Source organism: Pipra filicauda, unplaced genomic scaffold (assembly GCF_003945595.2).
Source record: "Pipra filicauda isolate LSUMZ 115617 unplaced genomic scaffold, ASM394559v2 scaffold47_size6085603_pilon, whole genome shotgun sequence".
Taxonomy (NCBI): Eukaryota; Metazoa; Chordata; class Aves; order Passeriformes; family Pipridae; genus Pipra; species Pipra filicauda.
This window is the reverse complement of record NW_024104620.1, coordinates 1,369,170-1,391,143: the sequence shown is the minus strand read 5'-3', so window position 1 is coordinate 1,391,143 and position 21,974 is coordinate 1,369,170. Positions and strand designations below refer to the sequence as shown.

Below are 21,974 nucleotides of genomic sequence, written 5' to 3'. Positions count from 1 at the left end.
CTGTACACTCCCTGCCCAGTGCTGGGAGCCAGCACAAGCAAAGGAGATGCCTATAGAACAAACAATAGAATGGATCAAAGGGAAAAGCTTGTGCACAGGTATGGTGCACAGGTATTCCTCTGGAGGAGGTTGTCTAGTTTGGATCGATGTTTCTTGAAATAACAGCAACAGTACCTACAGACCAGGGTGCTGCAGTACTGCCAGAGAGACATTATTCTACTGTTTTCCCACTACTTTTCTCTTTTTTTCCCTTACAAGAGTTTCAGGAGAAATGGTTGCCCTTCAAAAAGATGTGATAAAAACCAAACCAAACCTAAAAAACATACCCCAAAAAAACAAAGGACAGAATGGGGCTACAGTGACTCCATGGGCTCATTACCTTTTCAGACGGTGCGATGCTACTCCTGGCAGTAACTGTGTCTGGGCAGATGGCCAGTGAATGGGGGGGGATAGGTTTAGCAGCACCAGCAGGGCTCTGGTTGACAATGACATCTGATGTTTTGCAAGCCAGTGTGCTGACCCATGTGTTTATGATGCTGGAACAAGCCACTTGATCCATACCAGACATCAAGGCGGCAGCGGTACCTGAGCCCCTTCAGGTGCACACAGGTGTGTGCTATCCAGCTTAAGCATGGAAAAATCAGTTCGTAGAGATGGGCTCTGTGCCTGCAGGTATTTTCCATCTAAGCTGGTGTTTCCTGCCCTGAAACCTCTTTGCTGTGAGGCTGGTGTGGCTGCAGGCAGCTTTTCCCTGTGTGGTCAGTCCAAGGTCTGCACTGCTCTAAGGCACTAAATACAGAGCCAAACTTGGCAGGCATCCTGTGCAGCACCTGCCTTTGGAGCTGGCTGCCCTGGCAGCACCTCCTTCAGCCCCCCGAAGAGCTCAGGACCCTGTGGTAATAGTCTTATCTCACCTATATTAACATCTTAACCACACACACCATATTTGAGTACTGTAGGTGCTGTTTTGCTGTGCTGTAGCAATGACAGACAAGCTGCCTCCTGGGGCTGCAGCACAAGGACAAGCTGCAGCTCACTCACAGCTCTTCCACATCCCCAGGTTCATCTTTCTCACTTACAAGAAATCCTTAATGCTCCCATAAAATGGTATTTTGCATATTTTTTGTTTTTAACTAAATAACCTCTTTGCTCTTCATTTTCTGTAAGCTCATGTGCAGAAAAAGATGTGACTTTTTTGGTTTAGGATTGCTTTTATTTTATATGGAGACAAACTGTAGTAAGAAAGTAACAAAATTAATATCTGCCTGAAAGAGTATGTGGCAAGGATCATCCTGGGATCCAAAATATTCTCCAAATAAAAAGGCTGATAAATTTTTAAGACATGTCCATATTGCAAGATGCTGAGAGGCTTGGGGTAGTAAATACCTACATTGACAAAACGATGTGAAATACCCTAATGCAGAGCAACTTACAGCTCAGGTCTGGGTGCAAAGCAGCTGGGATATCTTGCTGGTTTTGTCCAGCACAAATGGAAGCATTGGGTCTGTACATGGCCAGCACAAGGCCTGTAGCCTCCTCCTGGCTGCAAAGCAGCCCCTGGTCATGCAGACCCGTCTTTAGGTGTGCAAACATGCTGGCTGCATAGAAAAGTGGAAGTCCCAGTGTTGAAAGCACAGACAGGATGTTTACTGTTAAGAAACAAGTCCATGTAGGCTTTTAGTGAGATGGAGCTCTTTACTTTCTGGAAAATATTCTCCTAGGGATGGACTAAGTAGCCAGGGTGTAATCTTGGACCTGATGACGTTATCAGGACAAGGAGCTCGTCCCAGCGTGGCGGGCAGCTCTGCTGACACTGGCTGGCAGTGGTAGGCTGCAGCTGAGCCCCACTTTCTTGCCTTCTTGCCTGCGAGTCACCTTCTTTCTATGCTACACTTTCCTGTGACTGCATCCCCATCCTGTGACCCCCATCCCCACCCCAGCTTGCCCTCTGCAGTCAGTCCGGCTTTAGGACTCCACCACGATCATGCTCAGGTTGTTGCTGAAGATGATCCTGCCGTCCTTGGTGCTGCTGCACTCGGGCTGGCACAGAGCCTCCCGCAGCCGCTGCCGCAGCGCCGGCGGCGCCGTGCCCAGGAAGTCTTTTGTCCCCGTCAGGAAATCCATCATGAGGCTGCCAACTGCGTCCCCCTCGACGAAGCACTCGGTGATATCCCATCCCGACGGGAACTCGTACACGCGGTATTCGACTCCGAGTCTCTTCAGGACATCCGTGATGCCGCTGGAGGTGATGTAGTGGCCGCTGTCGGTGGAAGGCAGGCAGTCCCTGTATTTCTTCCATAAGCTGGCCCACCCGCTGCTGTCTGCCAGGGCGGGAGGGGAGGTTACTTTTGCAAAGCCAAGGCACTCAAACACCAGCTAATGCACCTGCAAAATGAGCTGGAAATGCTCCCCAGGCCGTGCCAGGACTAGGAGGAGTGCTTTCCCCTTACTTGAGTCTGCTTATAAAAGTCCGTGCCTAAAGAGGGGTAAAACTCTGTTTTCTCTCAGCTCTCCCTCCAAAACTCTGCTGTTTAAAGGAAACTCCTAGGTGATGGTCTCCAGCACTGGGATTGCCCAGAAGGAGGGATACATGCAGAAGTACCAACATGCTGACCCTGAACATCCACACTACCTGTTAACTGTCTCTTGGCTAGAATAGTGCAGATGTTTTTATACATCAAACTTCAATTTTAAGTACACATCAAAGAATATATACCTAGAAAAATAGCCCCAAAGAGCAAGGGAAACAGCCTACAGACAATGTGAGAGAGAGTTTTAATGGCAAACATGGGAAAGTATGCTTTGTCCACCCCACCATGAGCCCAGGATTTATGAATGATACAAGGGATAAAGCACTCTGTTGTTTTTAATGAATGCCACCATGTTATAAGTGCCTCTTTTTCCTGTCCTACCATAAAGCCTGCAGCTCTTGGCAGCATCTGTTGTCCTGCTGGGGTCTGGACCACCACCGTGCAGAGATAAGAGCACCAAAACTGGGCCCACCCAGAGCTCTGGTTGTGTTTTGACAGTACTGATTTCGCCAGGAAGAAGGATTGACTCCCATTCATAAACATCCACACTTCCGTCTACTAAATCTTCATAAGCAGGGAAGCAAGAACACAAAATCTGTGCCTTAGACATTGTGATCCAAGAGACTAAGCCCAAGATTGCATGCTCCATATGAAATCCAGCACTAGTTTTAGTTATCTACTACAAAATAAGTGTTACTGAAATCCCCAGGTAAACATTTGTGGCTCTCAAATTCAAAGTTCTTCAAAACTCCAGATATGAAGCAAAAAAAAAGAAAGGTCCCACTTACCCGATAAAATTATGATCAGGAGTTTACCATGAAGGTCGAGGCAGCTGTGGAAAAACTTGATAGTATTGGGAATATCCTCCACACGGTACAGCATCTAGAAGAGACAGTTACACATAGCCATTATTCCTCCTCCACAGTGCAATGACCCTCCAAATCCTTAAACCCTTTCTATAGAGTTGTTTTTATTGTGTACCAGTTGCTTCCCAACCTGTCCTGACTCAGCACACACATTTAGGGACACCTCACAGGACTGGGCATCGTCAGCTTTGGTGTTTGTGGAGCCCCTGCAGAAGTTATTGCTCACAGGAGAGCTATGCTAAGCCCTGATCATCCTAACTTCATGCATACATCAGAAACTAAGGGGGGAGTGAAAGTTAATACTCCTATGTCAAAGCAATGCCCATTACCTGGATCATATGGATGAAGTCAAATTTCTTATGCGTGCCTTTCTCTTTCACCTGCTGTTGGTACTCTGAGGAAGTGAGCTGGTGCCAAATAAAAGAGACATTCTGCAGGTCTGGAGTTTGATTCACCAACTCTGTTTTTAAAAGTAGAAAAAAACATGAATTTCATAAAACAGGAGATGGATGGTCCTCACTGTACCCCAGGCAGCAGGTACAGCCTTACCTTTGTAAGCTGCCACGTGCTGCGGGTTGGGCTCTACGATTTCGTTGTCAATAAGGACCCCTGGGTGCACAGCCTGTAGTATCCTGATCATTTTCAAATCCTGCTCACCTGTTCAATAAACACAAATTCATTGCTTTAAGAAGGAGGTAAATGTGATGAACGGGTGCCAGAGCATCTGCCACCACTACTGCCAGGAAATCCCCTGAGCAGGAGTGAGGCATATTTGACCTTGTGGCTTGCATGGTGGAATCTAACTGTGTGTGTATGTGCCCTGCAAAGTTAGCTATTGGTGCTCCTCTGTTGCAGTCTAAGCTCTGGAGAAGCAAGCAGCAGTCTGTCCTCCGGTGCTAGGAAATTTCCAGCTTTTTTTGACATCATGCAGGTCATTTTGCTTTTTTCCCAGAAATGCTGTGATATACCAAGCCTATAAAGTCCACCTAGTTCACCTGGAACTATGTAAATAAACAGCAGAGGTGGGCAGCATGTCAGGACTTCAGCAAGAATCCTGTCTCTAGCTGATGGTGGAACTTAAAAATAGTCCTGCCTGTGCAAATGTCACACTGAGAGGTCTTGATATGAGATACTGCATCCTCCCTAGCCTTTCAGCTGATGTATCAGGCATGAGAAAAGTCGTCATCTTTGGCAGGTGTTGCAATAAATAGAATTCAAGGAGGGAAATACTACCCATGCCAGCACTACAGGGACATCCAGGGCAGGAGGAGTCCTTTGAAATTGGAGAAAAAGTACCCAAGGCCCCTGAGGAATGAAGTGGCAGCAGTGCAGGGTTGGCACGAGGGAAGAGGCTGCGGCTGCATCAGCTGAAGGCAGATGCACAGACCAACATTGTTGTCAGGAAGGAAGATCCCCATAGCAAGCAGCTGAATCATTTTAGAAAGTCCTAAATTTCAGTTTTTAAGTGCCTGGGGTGGGGAGCATCAACCCTTAGAGGTGCTGCTGTGGGCTCCCTGCAAGCTCAGAGCAGGTGGGAGGCAAAGCATCGCTGCCCCATGCCCTAGAGCCACTGATGGTGGCAAATGAGTATACCAACAGCAAGTGGGTATCTTAAAAGCTGCTTGGGTTTGTTTTTTTTCACTCCATCTCTGCAAAATTCCTTAATCCAGTCTTTGCAAGAGCACGTAATAACGTCCTCAACCAGGCTGTCTGCAGAAAAGAAGCAGTAAAATATGATGCTCCAGAGCAGGGATTTCTCTGCTCCAGCTTGCCCTGCCAGCAACAACCCTTCAGCACTGACCACAGCAAGGCTGGGACAAGAATGAAACCCCTCTGGCAACCAGCAGCCCATGCTGCTGGAACTGGTCATGGGAAAACACAGGGTGAGTGAGAAAATGTGATCTGGACTGGGACACAGGTTTTTAGGATGTAGAGTTGGTCACTAATCCCCATTAATATTTTCATCAACTAAACTAATTCTGGGGGCTCTGTGAAACCCGAGTCCATGCCTGGAAAGGTCAGGGATCAGACATAACCTTTTGCTCAGTGCCATCCCAGCTCACTCCCTGCCCAGCCACAGACATTCAGCTCATGCAGCCGTGGGCAAGCTCAGGGGGTGTGGGTCTGTACCACTGTCTTGTCATCTGTGAGGGGCAGTCAGCCAAGAAAACAGCTGAAATTTTAGAGTTTTTACTTTTCCATTAAAACCTCTTCTGAAAAGGCATAAGGAAAATTAAGGATGGTGCTAAAACTTCATTTTCCCCTTGTGTTTTCTTGGAGTCAGGATTTCTGTTTTATATTACTTAATGAAAATAGAATGTAATTGAGAACTGAATTATTTCTTCCTGCTTGCTTTCTCATATGCTCCAACATATTCCCAGTTGAGGAAAACAATCCAATGCTAATTTTCACTTACTCAGGAAAACAAGGGGAAAAAAAGTGAGAAAAATACTTTCATTTGAAAGTATTAGCACTTAAAATTCAGCTGAAAATACTTTTCCGAGTAAAAGTAAACTCTGACAAATCTAACTGTCATTTCTTTTCTCTACTTTTTATTTTATCCCAGTTTCCCTAGGAGCAAAGTTAGCTGTTTCACCACTTTTTTGATTTTGGTTTTTTTTTTAAACACAAATACATTTAGAATTTTAGCTTTAAAGCTGTTTTTCCAAAGGATGGGTTTCTCTCTGGGGAAAAATATCATTTGCAGTTAAACTCTACTTTTCACTGGATAAAAACACAGCAGTAACAAAGAAACGTCTTGAAAAAGCTGATGCAACCCCATGCTAATGATTGTGGCCAGCTGGTTTTGCAGTACTGGGAGCAGGCCATTGCCCAGCCTTGGCCTCCAGGATCCCTAAAAGCAAAGCAAAAAGAGAGATCCCTTCAGGTGGGTTGGTCTAAGGCAGGACTTTGTGTGGAAAGAACCTCTCTGATGTCTCTCTGTCAATGTTTGAAGATGCTCTTATACCTGATCAGAAACAGGAGTCTTTGCTTTGAGGCATATAAAATCAGGTGAGAGTCTTCAAGAGGCAGAAACTAAGCTAAAATCACACACATCTCACTGCTCAGAAAGATCCGAGCAGCAACATTTCAGAAGGGAAGTGGGGAAGGAAGGGAGGGAGGGAGCCTTGTTCTCATCCCAGCTCCACTCTTCCTTCCGCCCTTCTCTGTTTCAGTGAGAAGCACTGTTGTTAATGCCTGAGTAGTTATCCTCATTGCCCAAAATTTCAGAATAACCTTCTGCTACCCACAGGGACCCCCATTCCCCAGCATCAGCAGTGCTGCCACACTCCTTACCTGTGCCACTTCCAACTCCCAGAACATTTATAGTCGATTTTCCATGGCCGAGACTGAAAGGATAAGTATGTGTTACTCAACCACACTATGTCACATGACTTTTTGTTTTCATTCTTGTTGCTTGGATGACACATTGGCCCAGAAATTTTCATGTTATGCATAAAAATTGGGATAGAAATTGGAGCATCCCTCTTGAGCCCTTCTATAACCAGCGTGGTGGGAGCCAGCCCAGTATTCGCAAGCTCATATTTCAAAGTGCAGTAGGTACCAGGGTGTAGTGTTTCTGCCCCTTTACCAGAGAGTTTCCTTCAGGCTGTGGCTGGCACTGTGCAAAAAAGCCTTGGGGATCCCCAGGGCAAAGGGCTCCCTTTGGGGGCAGCAGGGCTGTGCCTGGCTGGGGTGGGCACTGCTGAGAATGCAGGGACAAGGTGAGCTGGGGAGAACCTCTGCACCCTCAGGAGAAAATATTGGATATAAATACCCAGAGAAAGCAAAACCATCAAGCTATCCAGGTGACTGGAAATAACAGAATCACAGAATGTGCCGAGTTGGAAGGGACCCACCAATCATCTCTTATCAACATTAATCTTGGTTAAAAATTGGGAGGAATCTTCAATAACTTTTATCTTAGAAAAATTACTTTTTAAAGGACTCCAGTCATGTGGTTCATAGCAGAGTATTTAATAACTGCCTGGCTCAAGGATGAGGGGCCATGTTCTGACTTACTTTATAGCTTTATTCTGCTCTTGGGCATGGACTGTGTTGGGGAATCGAGTTTCCCATACACAGTCTCAGGAGACACCACAGCAAGGATTCCACAAGAGTGGAATGAGCAGCAAATCCCGAAGGGTGTGAGTAGCCAAGGAGCCTTAGACCTAATGAGGGTCAAGACCTTTGACAGACCCACAATCAGCATCATAGAAAGCCACAAGGTTTTGCATCATTTAAATTCACAATAAAAATTTCCCAATACAGTCTTTGAATTACTATAATTTTATTGCTTATTTTTTATATATATCTGATCCAGAGAATAAAAAATTCCTGCCCAAACTTTTTTCTCAATGGAGAATGCAGTTGCTGTAACATCCAAAAATTACCCAAACTTGAAAGGGCTTTCTTATGGTTTGGATCTAGGCTGTTCTGAAATTATCTTCAGTTATCCAGTCTTAATATATTACATCAATACTTCACAAAACTGATTATCATTTGGTACTTAAGCAATGCAAATCGACTTAGGATAGAAATAAGGAAGTCTTAAGGGATTGAGAAAACCAAGAATTAGTCACTAGAAGAGAATTAGAAATGTGTTTCTGTTTAGATGGTGTGTGATGAAGTCCCAAAAGCAGGAAGAGACCGCATGAGAGCTTTCTTTTGAAAAAAGCAAACAACCAAAAAACCCCAAATTTAATCCTTGGAAAATCAGCTAATGAAAGGAGATGGACATGAAAATGAGGTCTTGATTCTTTCCTTAACATAAGCTAAGAGGCAGCACAGTGTATTAATTGAAATAGCACATACTCTGGAGTCCTTTAGCAGAATATCCTGTAACTCACTATTAGAGGATTTAAAACTGAAAAGCATTAAAGTTCATTCCTGCCCAAAAAAACCCTTAAATGTGTTTGCTGACCCTTGTATGCAGGTTGCCCTCCCAGGATAACAGATGGCTTTCCCAGCTCGGTGGAAACAATCCTTACCCAGCCATGATGTTGGGCAGTTGTTCCTTGTTGAACTCATCCATGCACTGGTGCTCTGTTGAATGATCCAAAAATGTCTTAAAGGCCTCCACATACTCCTCAGCTGTGAGGCTTCTCATGGAAGGGATCGTATACAGCTCTTGAGAAACAAATATGGATTGCATGTTAGTGGTTTCAAGGCAAGTGAAGGGTCAAAGCACTTACCTTATGGAAGAAACCCAACCCAACCCAACAGGAGAGAGAGATTTGGGAAGACGATGCAGAGGATGCACTTTCCAACCGGTTTGCACTCAGAGTTTGAAAATTATTCTTGGATATCCTTTGACATCAGCATTTTTGTTAAGTGCCTCATCACTAGAGGTAAGCCCAAGGAAAATGTCTCCAAAATGCTTAGGCAGATATGAGGACTGGAGGGTTTTTTCTAGGAATGTGAAGGGAATTGCACAGCAGGTCCACACCTGGTGGGGGGCCCATCACTCGTGCCCATGCTGGGCAGTGTAACTGAGATGGGCAGCTACTGACACACTTCTTAGGAGAGGTGATGCAACACAAAAACTGCCACCTGCAGCTGAAGCAAAAATAGTCAACCCTGTGCACTTCATTTCTGACTCTCGCCAGCATGGGACTGACATGGGCTGCCAGGGGGGTGAATTCCCTGCTGGGAACTGCAGCTCATGGCCAGGAGTGCAACTGATATCAAAACGGTTCATCGGAACGGGCTCATGTTCAAATGTGGTTGGCTGACAACAAGATTTCTCTCTCAGAGTCGAAACCAGGGATACTCCAGTGGTTGCAAGCAATTATTGTAAAAACTCCCTTTCCTGCTGTCTCATCCTAATGACAGAGCTGTCGCCAGGGCACAAGCTCTGGCCAATAGCTTGGGTGTGAGGACCTACAGCAGGACTAAGACCAGAGGCTCACGGGAAGATGCCCTGCAGCTGAGTACTGGCTCTGGGTCTGTAGTGCCAGCCTCCGTGTGCGAGATCAGCATTGGAAAGGCATCATTCAGTGGGGAAAAAAATCAGCTTTTCCTCCTAGACAAAATGAGGATGAAGCGCAGGACACAGTAGAACATCATCGTCCTCATTTTTGCCTTTCAGGGAGCTGCTTTCTTATCATCTGCTTTTAGTTGCCACTAATAAGAAAACTGTATATCTCATCCGGGACTGTGCAATCTCAAATGACTCTGCTGTTTCCAAAACCACATGTCATTGACAGCTGTGTTTCTGGTCCAGAAAAATATCAACATCTACCCTCAATACTTCGAACTAAACCCTAACATAATCCTGAAATCACCTGAATTGCAGTCAGTTTACCTTCCTGCTTCTTTCTTTTTTTTTTTTTAAACAATCTCTAACTCCAAAAGAATTAAAATATATTTGTAGTGATAGCAAGGTGAGTGGGCATTTTACTTTATTCTCCTTTTTTATTCTCCCAAATACCTGAATTATCGTGTGGAGTTGTCAGAATCTCTGCTTCAAAGTTCATGCTGGGGAAACTATTCCTGTAAGGAAAGTATAGCACTTCAGTTATTTGAAGAACCTGTATGTTTTTTTTTGAAGCTGCATTGAAAATGCAGAACAAAGGGAAGATGCTCCAGGACAGATTTTTTTCTCCTGATAATCAATGATTTGTTCTTTTTTTACTAAAGGAAGTCAAAACTTCTTTGTTAGCTGATCATAGAGTCATAGAATCCTAGAATATTTTGGATGGAAAGGGACCTTAAAGCTCAGTTTGTACCAACCCCCCTGCCATGGGCAGGGACACCTTTCACTAGACCAGGTTGCTCCAAGCCCCATCCAACCTAGCCTTGGACACTTCCAGGGAGGGGGCATCCAGAACTGGTCGCCTGCACCAGTGTTTGTCTGTGTTGTGGAAGTTTTTGTACCCCAGCAAAATCATTAACCAGTCAATGCAGTTGAAGGCATTAGACTGATATTACATACCCTGTGAAACCTTGAGTCATGGATGAAATAAAAGAAAGAGCAGTGAAATTAGGAGAAGGTTATAGTGAGCATCAGCATCCAAAGTGCTAAAATATCTGCTTGCCTGTTGTTTCAGGGACCCTTTTTGCTTTGCTTTTTTTGCCTTTTTGTTTGGTTTGTTTTTTTCTTTTGTTTTGTTTTTTTTACTTCGGATTTTCCTGGCTGCAAATATTACATCAGGTAACTTGCAGAAGATATTTGTTCAAAGGACAAAAGTCAAAGAGGGCATTTGGCCATAAATATTTTCATTCAGTTACATGTTTTCACTCTTAGTTTTCGGGAGCTTTTTTTTTTGTGAAAACCTCCAGCAATAGAGTCACATCTTCTTTCCTTTTAAAACATGCCTCATCTATAATACAGGGATGAGGTGCCACTGGAAAAAAAGAAGGGAGGAAATTAAACTGGAGCAAGGACCTTGCTTCTGCAAGTAAAGTGTTGGGCTGATCTGTCTATGCAAAGGGAATAGTCATCTCCTGGGTAACCACATTTCAGCATCAAGATGCACAGCAAGACTTAAGGGTGATATTCCTGTATAACCTCTGTATAACCTAACGCATCACTGCTCCCAAAACCCACAACTCTCTTCTGCCATGGAAAAAAATTCCATGTGAAGAAGAAACAAGATAGGAGGAAAAGTGAAGAAGGGAGTCTTGTGGTGGGGCTTTGAGGTGCAAATATGTAACAATTTGCTGGCAGGTAGCAAAGAAGTGGCCACAGGTGCAAATAGCACACCGCTTTGGTCGATGAAGGCAAGAAAGGACTGAGATGTCCCAGAAGTCTTGGAGTTGTTGGGGCACTGCCAGAGTCCTGCGAGAGCAGTTGATTTCATCTGAGTTCAGTACCAAAGTCATGTAATTGTCTCCTGTGAGAAACTTCAAAGGTCTCGGTTTCACCACCCTGACCTCACCTCTCCTCTCCTCAGGAAAGGCCTCATGGAAGTTCAGCAGGAACAAGCCTGAACTCAGCCCACCTCCATAAGCTCCAGCTTGGCTGCAGGCCAGTCCCTCCAATTTCCACTCTACCCTCTTCCATCTCTGCCTGCCAATACAGAGGACTGTTTTGTCCCCTCAGCTGACTCGACCCAGCAAGATGGTTTTCAGAACAAATGTCCCACTAAAATGCTGAGGGATAGCATGGCTTCCCCTGTTCCCCTGGCTTCCCTAGAGGAACAGTTCTGGGTATGAGCTCCATTTCTGACCGGTCAAATGTTTCCAGCCATGCCAGGAGACCTGCCAGGTGACCTGGGCAGAGTGCAGCACAGGAATTCACCAGGACGGATGACACCAAGATAACTCTTCCACTGACACTTTTGCCATTTCTCCCCAGGCAGGGGTTAGATTCTAAGAATGATTAAAGCTTGTTGGTGGCAAGGTAAAATGGGAACAAATAGATTTCCTCTAAAATCTGGCTTAAAATCTAGATCCTAAAATTTGAATACATCATTTTGGGCTGGTGCTGCCCACACCAAGGCCCCAAGGCCCACAGCAGGACGGAGCTGGTGACTGCCAGGGAGTGGGATGCTCACAGGCTGCTGGTCCTGTCACAGGTCCCAGCTAAGATGGAGCTTGTATTAGCAAGGTTAAACCTCTTCCCTCCACGAACCAAGCAGGATGTACTATGGACTGCAAGTGCAGGGCACAGAAGGAATTCACAGTGTTGCTTTAAATGATGCAGCCCCTTTAAGTTAAAGAAGTTTTTTCTAGGAACACAAATTGCAAGAATATCTTCATAACTCATATACATTTAATTATACCTAAACTTAGGCTGTGGAGGGGCTAAAAGTCTCCCTTAGCCCCTTTCCCTCCCAGGACACGGGCACATCCTCTGCCACTCCCACCTTACACACACCCATCTGTGACACAGAAACAGCGGCATGTTGGGGAAACACTATCCCGCTCCCTGCCAAAACCCACTCACCTCTTCGCCTCCGGGGCCGCGTCCATTGTCGGGGTGGATGCTGTCCAGGGACACAGGAGTTGGACTTTGATGATCCTCGTGGGTCCCTTTCAGCTCAGAATACTCTGTGCTTCTGTGACACAGCAGCTGGGCACGGGGCCGGGGGTCAGCCCCTAGGGCAGCATGTCCACCTGCCGCCCGCGCCGCGCCGGACGCTCAAACCCCGCGGCGCTGGGGGCGACCCGGGAGCGCGGCCGCGGCTCTGCTGGCACCTGTCGGGACAGGCAGCGTCACTGGGGCGAGGGGGGGAAACCCGAGCCCCGCGGGGAAGGAGCGGGGGGCCGGGGCGGGCAGTGAGCGGGGCCCGGCGTCCGCAGGGATGTCCTCATGGCGCGGGGGCTGCGCTGCGGTCAGGGGGAGAGAAACAAAAAAAGGGACACATTGAGACTTCCAAACCTTTAAAGCCTGTGTGGAAGTGGCTGAGGAGTGTCCGGACGGACGGGAGGCTATTTGCGTTCACTTTTTAATGTGCTGTGAAACCTTCCTCCGTGCTCACCGCCCTGGGCAGAAAGGGACTCTTTCCTGCATCCTTGCCGCGCTGCTGCCTGATAGATGGGGCATGCACTGAGAGATCCCTGTCTTCTCCAGGGACAAGAGCAGCTCTGACTGCCCAGAGACCTGAGCAAGTGATTTTTCCATCTCTGATTCAGGGGGAAATGGGGCATAATGGCAGCACCTCTTGCGAGCACTGCAGCCCCCCAGTAGGGCAGCCCGGCACATCCCCGGTCGTGCCCCACGAAGGGAATGGGGGTGGGCGGGCAGCCAGGACGGGGGGCAGCGAGCCCAGCCTGCTCCCTCTCTGCTTGCTAAACCGCAGGGATTAGAAGGCAAGAAAGCATTTTTTGGGACAGCTGTCCAAGCCAGAGGTGGCTGGAGGTTCCCAGGAGAGGCTAACACAGCAGAAGGTGCAGTGGTCGCTGTTCCAAATACAGGAAATCCTGAGTGTCCCCTGCACCCTGCATCAGCTTTTCCCCTGCCCACATCCACAGGACTGATGCTCCTTTTGCCTAAAATCTAGTAACACAAATGTAAAAAAAAGAAAGGATTTAATGACTTTCTATTTCCAAGTGAAGTCTGCTTGTGCAAAGAGCAGCATTAGGACCCTCTCCACTCCCTTCCCCTGAGGGCAATGAGTAGAACGGATTTAGCAAATGACAGATAAAGCCTCATCCCTTGCTGAGCTACCCAAAACACTGCCTGCCCCACACAGATCCCTGAGACCAGGGACCTCAAGTGGAGAGGCTTCACCATCAAGTGACCTGCCTTGACTTAGACTAGATTTGGCTTCCAAATGGATTCAAGTTATCTGCTGCAAGGCAGGTCCACAGCAGCACATTAAGCCAGAAATGACTGCATTGCTACTCCTAACCAAAATATTCCAAATATTTATTGAAATATTTTGTATAGATGAGGAAAGACAAGAACCTCTTTGCTAGATCTAAAGCACAGATTTGGCTCCATTTGAGCACCTGAGCAGTGATTTTTACATCAGTCAATTCAATCCCTAAACATTCCTACCAGAGGTGCCAGCCCCTGTGCACACCAACTGTGCACCAGTGGATGCACCTGGAATATCTCAGCTGCCTCATGACCCCCAGCCACCTCTTCCTTGTCCCAGCTAAGTTACCCCTCCATTCCCCCATGACAACGCCAGGGCTGGACACCCCGCAGGTCCCGGCAGGAAGCCATACCTCCCCGGAGCAACAGGAGCTGTTGAGAAATCTCCAGCATCCAGGAGCTGTGCAGCCCTTGGAAACCTCCTTGTACATCCAGGGGGTACCGATACCCCTCCGTGTCCCCTTGTGTCCCTCCCAGCTCCAGGATCCCACGTAGGCGCATGCCACAACTGAGCCGGCATTAGCCTACAACAACAGCCTTTGTTCCCCAGCGCTGGAAACAACGGGACATTGTGGGCAGCTGCCCTGGCCGGCAGAAATTGGCAGCAGGGTGGCTTTGGAGGATGTACCCTCTGCAAGCCGTGTTTTCGGGTGTTCTGGCAAGCTCGTGACTAAATCCTCTCTGAACTCAGTTTTCCGTGCAAATCGAAAAAGCTGGTGTTTGATCAGTGAGGTGATGGCTAAAGCTAAAGCTGGGCTGTAGGGAGAGAAAAACAAAGAAACTGTGTTTATCCCCACACACTGCGGCTGCAGAGGTCAGTTTTGGGCTGATGCAGCAGAAATAGGTCATTCACTTTCCCCAGGGCAAGCCATGCCTGAGGCTGGTATTACCCACGGCCCCGAGCTCCCTCGGTGTTCCATCTCCATCATCCCATCATGACAAGCTTGGAACCTGTGTCTCCAGGCAGAAAAGCCTGGATATTCAGAAATCAAATTTCAATGACTTTATCTTCTAAATAGTGATCAGCTTTTAGGCTGATGAATGTCAGGAAGGTCCTTGGCATTTTTACAGAATGTCCATGGAAACGAGGTTGGAACTAGATGGTCTTTAAGGTCCCTTCCAACCCAAACCACTCTGTAACTCTATGATTAGTAGTTTATTTTTTGAGACCCTTTCAGCTCCACCTAGGGCAACTGATTAAGGCTCACGTAGTTTTTTTGTGTAACTGATTTTCTTGTGAGAGGTCTCCTCTTCTGCAGCAGTTTTTCCTTTTTCAATGAAAGTGTTTTCATCGCTACATATTTTCAGTTTTTCTAGATGTATCTCCCAAGATACATCCAGCAGTTTCTGTACTCTCCAAAGTGAAATATTTGGTGCAAACATGTTGTTCTGCACTAAGCAAGTTCCAGTAAATAGAACGATAACCAGCAATTTTGTAGCACTCATTTTCCTGTAGTTAAAGAAAAGATTTCTCATTAAAGGAGAAGACTTTTTTGCTTTAATCCTATTAAATATTTAACATCTGGAAAGCAGTAGGTCTTGGAGTTTGAGCAACAGTATTTGGTTTTTATATGTGTGTACAGGATATTTTCCTATAGGAAAAAGAATATGATTTCTGATAAATACTGAAAAAAACAACATCACAGAAACAGAACCCATCCCTCTGTGGGAGTAAGAGCTGCTGGGCTCCAGTCATGTTTGTATTCAACCTCCCAAAGAACCCAAGGTTTCTAGGTCTGAAGATCAATTATTTTTTTTAACACAACCCTTCTTGCCTTTTCATTAAAGCCTGGGTGCTGGTTCAGTTCTTCCAGACCTTTTAAAACAACCCTTCTCAAACCATTTGACTAGAGGTCATAACTCATGTAGTTGTAATTACAGAGCCAAGGAGAGGGCAAAGGGACCAGAGTCTGATGTGGCTGCCTGCAGAAAAGGCTCTTTTATTCAAGGTGAAGACCAGCTTTGCTCTACAGACTATACAGTATTCAAAAAAAAAATATCTCTGAGAGCAAAGGTAGGTATGGTAAAATGTGCCTTTTACCCCTCAAGAGCTCATGCGATTTCAGCCAGGAAAACACACTCAGAATTCAAATTTCCCTGTAGCTGCCAATAACATGTGCTGGAAGTGCAGCCTCAGCAGGATTAAACACTTCCAACATGTACAGTGTTCCAAAACAGGGGTATCTGCAAACCCTGCTGTACCAAAATATAAGAAGTTGCCAGCGAAAGATTTTGTCCCTGACTCAAAGTCAGTAGTGCAAGTAGTAAGGTCTGGAGACTGGTCCTTGAGAAGTTTTTCTGGTTCAAGAGAATGGACGAAGGGGAACAGGGGATTTTTTTTGTAAGAAGGCTGTGAAAAAGGACCCTCACAAGGCTGGGATGGCTGAGGAGGTACCTGCAGGGAGCTCAGTGCCACAGGAGGTTGGCTTTATGTTAAGGTTTCTGAGCAGTGCTGGTGTGCTAATTTGTTGCTCCTGTGCTTTGGTAGGGTTCACCCACCAGCCTATAACTAGAAGCAATAAGTCTGCAGGTGCAGGAATTACAACTGGGCAGTTTGGAGTAATCCCAGCATGTCACAAAGTGATGTAAACTGCTGCAGACCCAGGGACCCACCAGTGCTCTGCTCCCCTATGGGCCATAAAGAAGTCAGAGAGCAGGCAACACAAAAGAAGCACTGAATTATTGTGACTGATTACATTTCAATTGCACCTGAAATGAAAGATCAGAATTTAAATTCTTTTTACTTACCTCCTCTTGAAGAAAGGCTGGGCCCAGCCATCACGGCAGAAGTGACACCGCACCACCTCCGAAGGGAAAGGGCCTGAACACTTGGAGCAGCCAAAGTACCCCAGGAGAAGCCACCCTGCCAGGCAAAAGTCTGTTACAAAACTGGAATATTTCCTGGAAAGTAAATAAGATGATGAGTCACCTTTTCTCTGTGTAAGCATAGAGAGTAAGAGGTGGGAGAGCAGGTGTGAATCCAATGGGAGATGCTCACCTTTCACAGAAGTTTTGGCTGCTCTTCTGTGATTCTGGTCTCTTCCAGTCTTAAAAAGAGTATGCTTAACTAAACTAGCATTTCTTTGTAAGTTGGGTTAAAGTTTCCTTTCTGCCATCTCTCAAACCTGAGGAATATTTATAAAAATAGATCAAACCAAGCAGCTTTGGCTAATCAAGTTCAGCAACATGCATGTCTATCATTCAGCAGATTGCGGTAACAAAGGAGAGCATGTCAAAACGAAGGGACTACAGATTTATTTTACCAAAAGCCACTAGATGGGGATATGAGGACGTTTTTCTGATCTCTGCTACACACGGATCCCGTTATGCTGAGTTCGAGCTGGCCTTTCCCGCTCACATGGGCTGCCGTTGTCTTTGCTTTTTGTTTTTAGGAGCTGACAGAGGTCATTTGGAAATGTATCACTCCCTGAGTTCTCATCCTATAAGGAATCAGGCCTCAGGCAGCCGATACAGTGTGATTATTGCTTGATGAATATTATTCTCTGCACCAAGACTCAGCAGAGGGAAGAGTGGAGGATTTGGCTTTCAGTTTGTGGATTAGTCTTCTTTTATAGGCTGTGGAAAGGAAAAGCACTTTATATTGAACACAGTGGGGAGAAAAAAGTGTATTCAGCAAGCTGGTAATCTCTGAAAATGTCCATACTTTGGAATGATTACTGTGGAAAAAAGCCAGGAGATTTCCTCAGGCTCAATAGTCAAACCTCTGGGTATTTTTTTTTGCTTTTTTTTTTAGTTTCTCCTCCTTTGAAAGCCCTAGTTCTCCTATGAATAAGAGAGATAAAGTCAGGAAAATTGGTTTGGCGGAGGTGTAGGCAGGATCAACCCTGCTCTCCAGGGCAGAAGCACTCCACAGATGTATACCACGAGCACATATAGGCTGCAGGAGTTCGTGCAATGCATAAGCAATGCTATGGGAGTAGGGAATGAGGAGGGCTCCAGTCATACAGTAAATGTCAGCTCTGACCTCCAGTAACCTTGGGCTTCTGCAGTGACCATCCACTCTTACTATTTTACCTTAAGTATCAAGATATTTGGTGCTTATATTAATTCCCTGCTCTTGCAGTCAGGTGAATGTAAAAAAAACCCTCTTCTAGCAAACTTTTAACAGTAAAATTCCAGATTCAGAGGCATGTTAAGGCACCCAAAACACACTCCAGGGTTCAAAACACAGAAGATGCTTTGAAAGAAATACAAAAATTATTAATTTTAAAGCAATTTAATGAAACTTTCAGTGGTTGGCAAGGGAGAGAGAGTGGGTGTCAGGGTGTCTTGGTGAGTCTGAGAAAAAAAGCTCTGGTAAATACCCTAAAAGAAAACTAAGTTTTTATCATATTAAATTCAGAAGACTGGGACAACCATTCAAATGTTTAAATGACTAAATATCTTTCCTACTCCATATACTTGAAACATGGAGCTAATGCTGCCAGTTCATGGCAATCCATGTTTTAAGGGTTGGGAGGGCAGAGGCAGTGGGGACTGTTTGGTGGGTTCAATTGCATCTCCACTAATTGCTGAAAACTGATTGCTATATTTCATTAAACATAAACAGAAGTGCAGTTGCTTTTCCTGAGTGAGAGGGTAGAGGGGTTGAAGGAGCACTGGGATGGCAGCAGTGGCTTTGTCCCTGCACACTCTCACTGTTGGACACCACAGGCACCAGCCTGGAGCCCATCAGGTGCACACCTTCCCCACCAGAGTGTTCCCAGCAGCTCAGCAGGTACTGCAGAATCCATCTATTTTTCTTCTGTGTTTTTTTTCTCACTGCTTAGTAGTTTCCTCATGGTGACAACAAAATGTCTGTTTTCCAGGAAACCATTTGAGCTTTATGGATTAGCCATGGTAGGCACTTGCAGACCTCCATAAAGCACGTTGACACACTCTCTGGTGTATTACTTACTCGACTGAAAAATTGATCAAAACTGATAGAGTTACAGGGCCTGCGTCCCTTTACAATCTGCTGTTGTGCCACTCGGCTCCTACAGAGCCAGCAAAGCCAAACCCTGGGAAAACCTTTGCCTGGAAAATATACCTTTGTCCTGCCCTTGGCTTTGCACCATGGCAAGAACCACACACCTGAAGCTGATGATGTGCAGGATGTGCCCACCCCCAATTGCTGCTGCTCCCCCTGGCATTGCAGGTATCCCCAAAATGCAGCAGCAAGTGCCTGCAGGGCCCTGTCCTGCCACGGGACACTGACAACATCTGCAGTGTGCTCAAGGCTGGCATGTTCTTGCCCCAGTGTGGGCATGGCCTCAGGTGCCTCCTGCATGCCCTGTCCTATCTGCTCCAGCAGCAGCTCTTAGGAGAGACTGCTTAAACTACAGGAATATTTAGCAAACTCAGTAAATGTGGGCATAGGTCTGCTGTAGAAGATGGCACGCCATGCAGCAGAGGAGCTGCTGATCTCTTCTGCAGGACCTCAGCAAAGTCTTTTCTTTTTCCTCCTGGCCTCCCAACAGCTCTTGTTTTTGGTCTCTGAGAATATCAGTCCCTTGGAGCAAAGTCTGTGCCTTATTTCATCCCAACATCTCCTAGTCTTTGGGAAGGTAGCCAACAACTGGGTGTGTAGTCTCTCCTCAAGCATCCTCTAGTGTCCCAGTCCTACAGAAACACCTCCTCCTTTTGTTTGCTATTTACAGTTTGACTTTTGCTGGAATCCCAAATGAACACGGAATAGCAAAGCCGATACCTGATTCAAAGAGCTTCCAAATGAGGGGGCAGGTGGGATACAAAGGATATTAAGATAATAAACAAGGGATCAGAAGTGGATGAGATATCAGAGGAGATAAGGCACTTGCTTCCAGTTCTAAACATGTAACCAGAGCCGAAATGCTCTTCCCTGCAAGTTACATGCTCCCCACTCTCAGATGAGATAACAATGCTGTGCTCACTGTCAAATTCAGTTCGATGGAGCTGATCAATAAACACTCACAGATGAATGCCATGACATGAGATGCAGGGGAAGGAGCTCTTTTGTCACATATTGCCAATGGGAAAAAGACAGTGAGGGAGATGCTCAGCTTTTCAGCTCTTTGGAGCCACAGGATCATTTAATTATCTAGATTGACAAAGACCTTTAAGATCATCGAGCCCAACCATTAACCCAGCACTGCCAAGCTCACCACTAAACCATGTCCCCAAGTGCAACATCTACATGTCTTTTAAATGCCTCCAGGGATGGTGACTTACAGCCTCCAACAGTTTTATTTAAATACAGATTTTAAATTATGTCAAAATATCATAGTACAGTTTTATTAGACAAACAAAAATGTACAGTAATGACTAGTTTCATCATCGTGAGCAGAGGTAATTTCAAAATTGCCTATGTTCACATGGATAAATATACAAGAAAAAAATGGGGTTCTCTTACTGCAAACATCAAGCACAGGCAACTTTCTATCACCTTGCAAAATGCTGGACATTGTCCAGTTTTAAGCTGTGCACAATTGTAACATACCTCAGCGGTTTATTTATTTTTACCTGAATATTGATCTTAAAAAAAAGGATCTTCTAGGAGCTGTTTGCACCCCTGTCATTCCCCCCGGCTATGACTAATTTCTGCTGGGCTCCTCCCTGAGTCCCTCACCCTGGCCAGATCCAGCTGGGGTGGATACTCTGGAACACAGCACAGATCAGAGCCAGCCCTGTGTCACCCTTGTGGGGTGACTGTGGCCAGTAGAGGGGTCCAGGACAGGCCCCAGCAGGCCCAGCTACCTGCACAGGTGAAAATGCACAGGATGAACTCTGGGCAACATTAAGGTATTTACTATCTTTTCAGACAAGGATGCTATTTAAGTCATCATTACAGCAACTGTAATTTTTATTGCACATAAGTCCTTCATGGCCACCAAGCTGATGACAAGTCCTGATGGCCTCAGCTCCCTCCTCTGTCCTTGCTCTCTTATGTGGCCACAAAACCTCATTTCCTTTTCCCCCAGCGAGATTTTAACCGCTTACCCCAGAAAGGGTCCAACTGCTGAGCTGGGAGGTGACCCACAGCACCAAGCAGGTGTGAAGAGTCATGAAGGACCAAACATCTCAGCAACATCAATGGATCAAGACCATAACTGCTTCAAAAATCCCAGGAAACAAAAGCAAATGAAGCACCCCTGGTGAAACCCAGACATCCCTGCTCTCTGAAACGAATTGTGCCCCGTGGCTTGTGCCATGAGCACCACCCCTGCACAGCCCCTGTCCATGCTGCAGATCTCATGTTTGGCCCCAGGCAGTGGCCATCTCCTTTAAAGTGAATATCCCTGATCACTTGCACTCACGTATTCCCTAAGGAGTGTATCCTAAATATATCTATAACATTGCAGGGGCTCCTGGAGGTATCTCCAGCATCTTGATGCTCTTCCAAGAGCACTGGAGGGAAGCAGCTCGGTTGGCTCTGGCACATTCCATCTGCAAGATTTAGTGGAATTCTGAGCTGTTAGCAAACAACTCAGAGCTATGGTTTTCATCTCTTTTCCTTCCCCTCCTTACATGGTACATATGTGAGTGAGCTTTCCCAAAAGCAGTTAAGATGCTTTTGATCTCAATTACTAGTATCAACTACACTGAGAAAATTAGAATTCAAGATTTGTTACCAACACTTCAATTATTCAGTGTTATCAAGTTGTCACCAGGCCTTTAATTATTTTTCAGTTTACACCTAATTTCCCACACTGTGATTGCTTTAGCAATGCTAAGGTAGATCTGCAACTGTAATCGGAAATGTCCAAGTCCTTTATGATGCTGGGGACTGGAAATGACAACGTTAATAAAATTCACACATCTCCTGTGCCACAAGCCCTCATCAATATAGTGTTGATTTGCAGTTGACATGCTATTTAATTATGCTCTTTTGGTACCAATAAACACTTAATAATATATTCAAAGTGAGTAAACAGGATATAACACTGACTGTGATTCTGCATCTATTTAAAGATTGGGCACAAGATCATAAAATCTCACTGCCAAAGCCTTTCAGTATTTGACTTTGCTTTTTGGACAACAGTGTGACATTGGGAACATCATTTCTGTATGGGGTATGTGCACCCAAACTATTGGTATGTACACCCAAGGCATTGGTTGTATTCTGGAGATGCTCAGAGGTTTCAGCAGTGATTAACACCAATTATGCAGATAGTTATTGTTGTGTGCAGAGATCATTTGTTTTAACACACCAGGCAATTTTGACTCATCAAAACATTATGCAAAGAAGGAAACTGGTTAGAGTGATGGAGCTGGTGCAGAAACTCTAACAAACCTCTAACAGAGTCAGCAAAGAGGCAATTTGCCAAG

The 21,974-nt window shown here is 45.7% G+C and overlaps 1 protein-coding gene across 1 annotated transcript; it reads right to left on the bottom strand.

The window, feature by feature from the left end:
* Positions 1-371: 371 nt before the first annotated feature.
* LOC114002763 (carnosine N-methyltransferase 2) lies at positions 372-14,116 on the bottom strand. The gene is made up of 9 exons (XM_027749007.2): positions 14,021-14,116; positions 12,291-12,673; positions 9,831-9,892; positions 8,389-8,527; positions 6,695-6,747; positions 3,947-4,054; positions 3,727-3,857; positions 3,320-3,413; positions 372-2,321 (listed from the first exon to the last, which is right to left on the bottom strand). The coding sequence occupies exons 2-9, from the start codon at positions 12,314-12,316 to the stop codon at positions 1,966-1,968; spliced, it is 969 nt and encodes a 322-aa protein (XP_027604808.1). The 5' UTR covers positions 12,317-12,673; positions 14,021-14,116; the 3' UTR covers positions 372-1,965.
* Between the last annotated feature and the right edge of the window lie 7,858 nt (positions 14,117-21,974).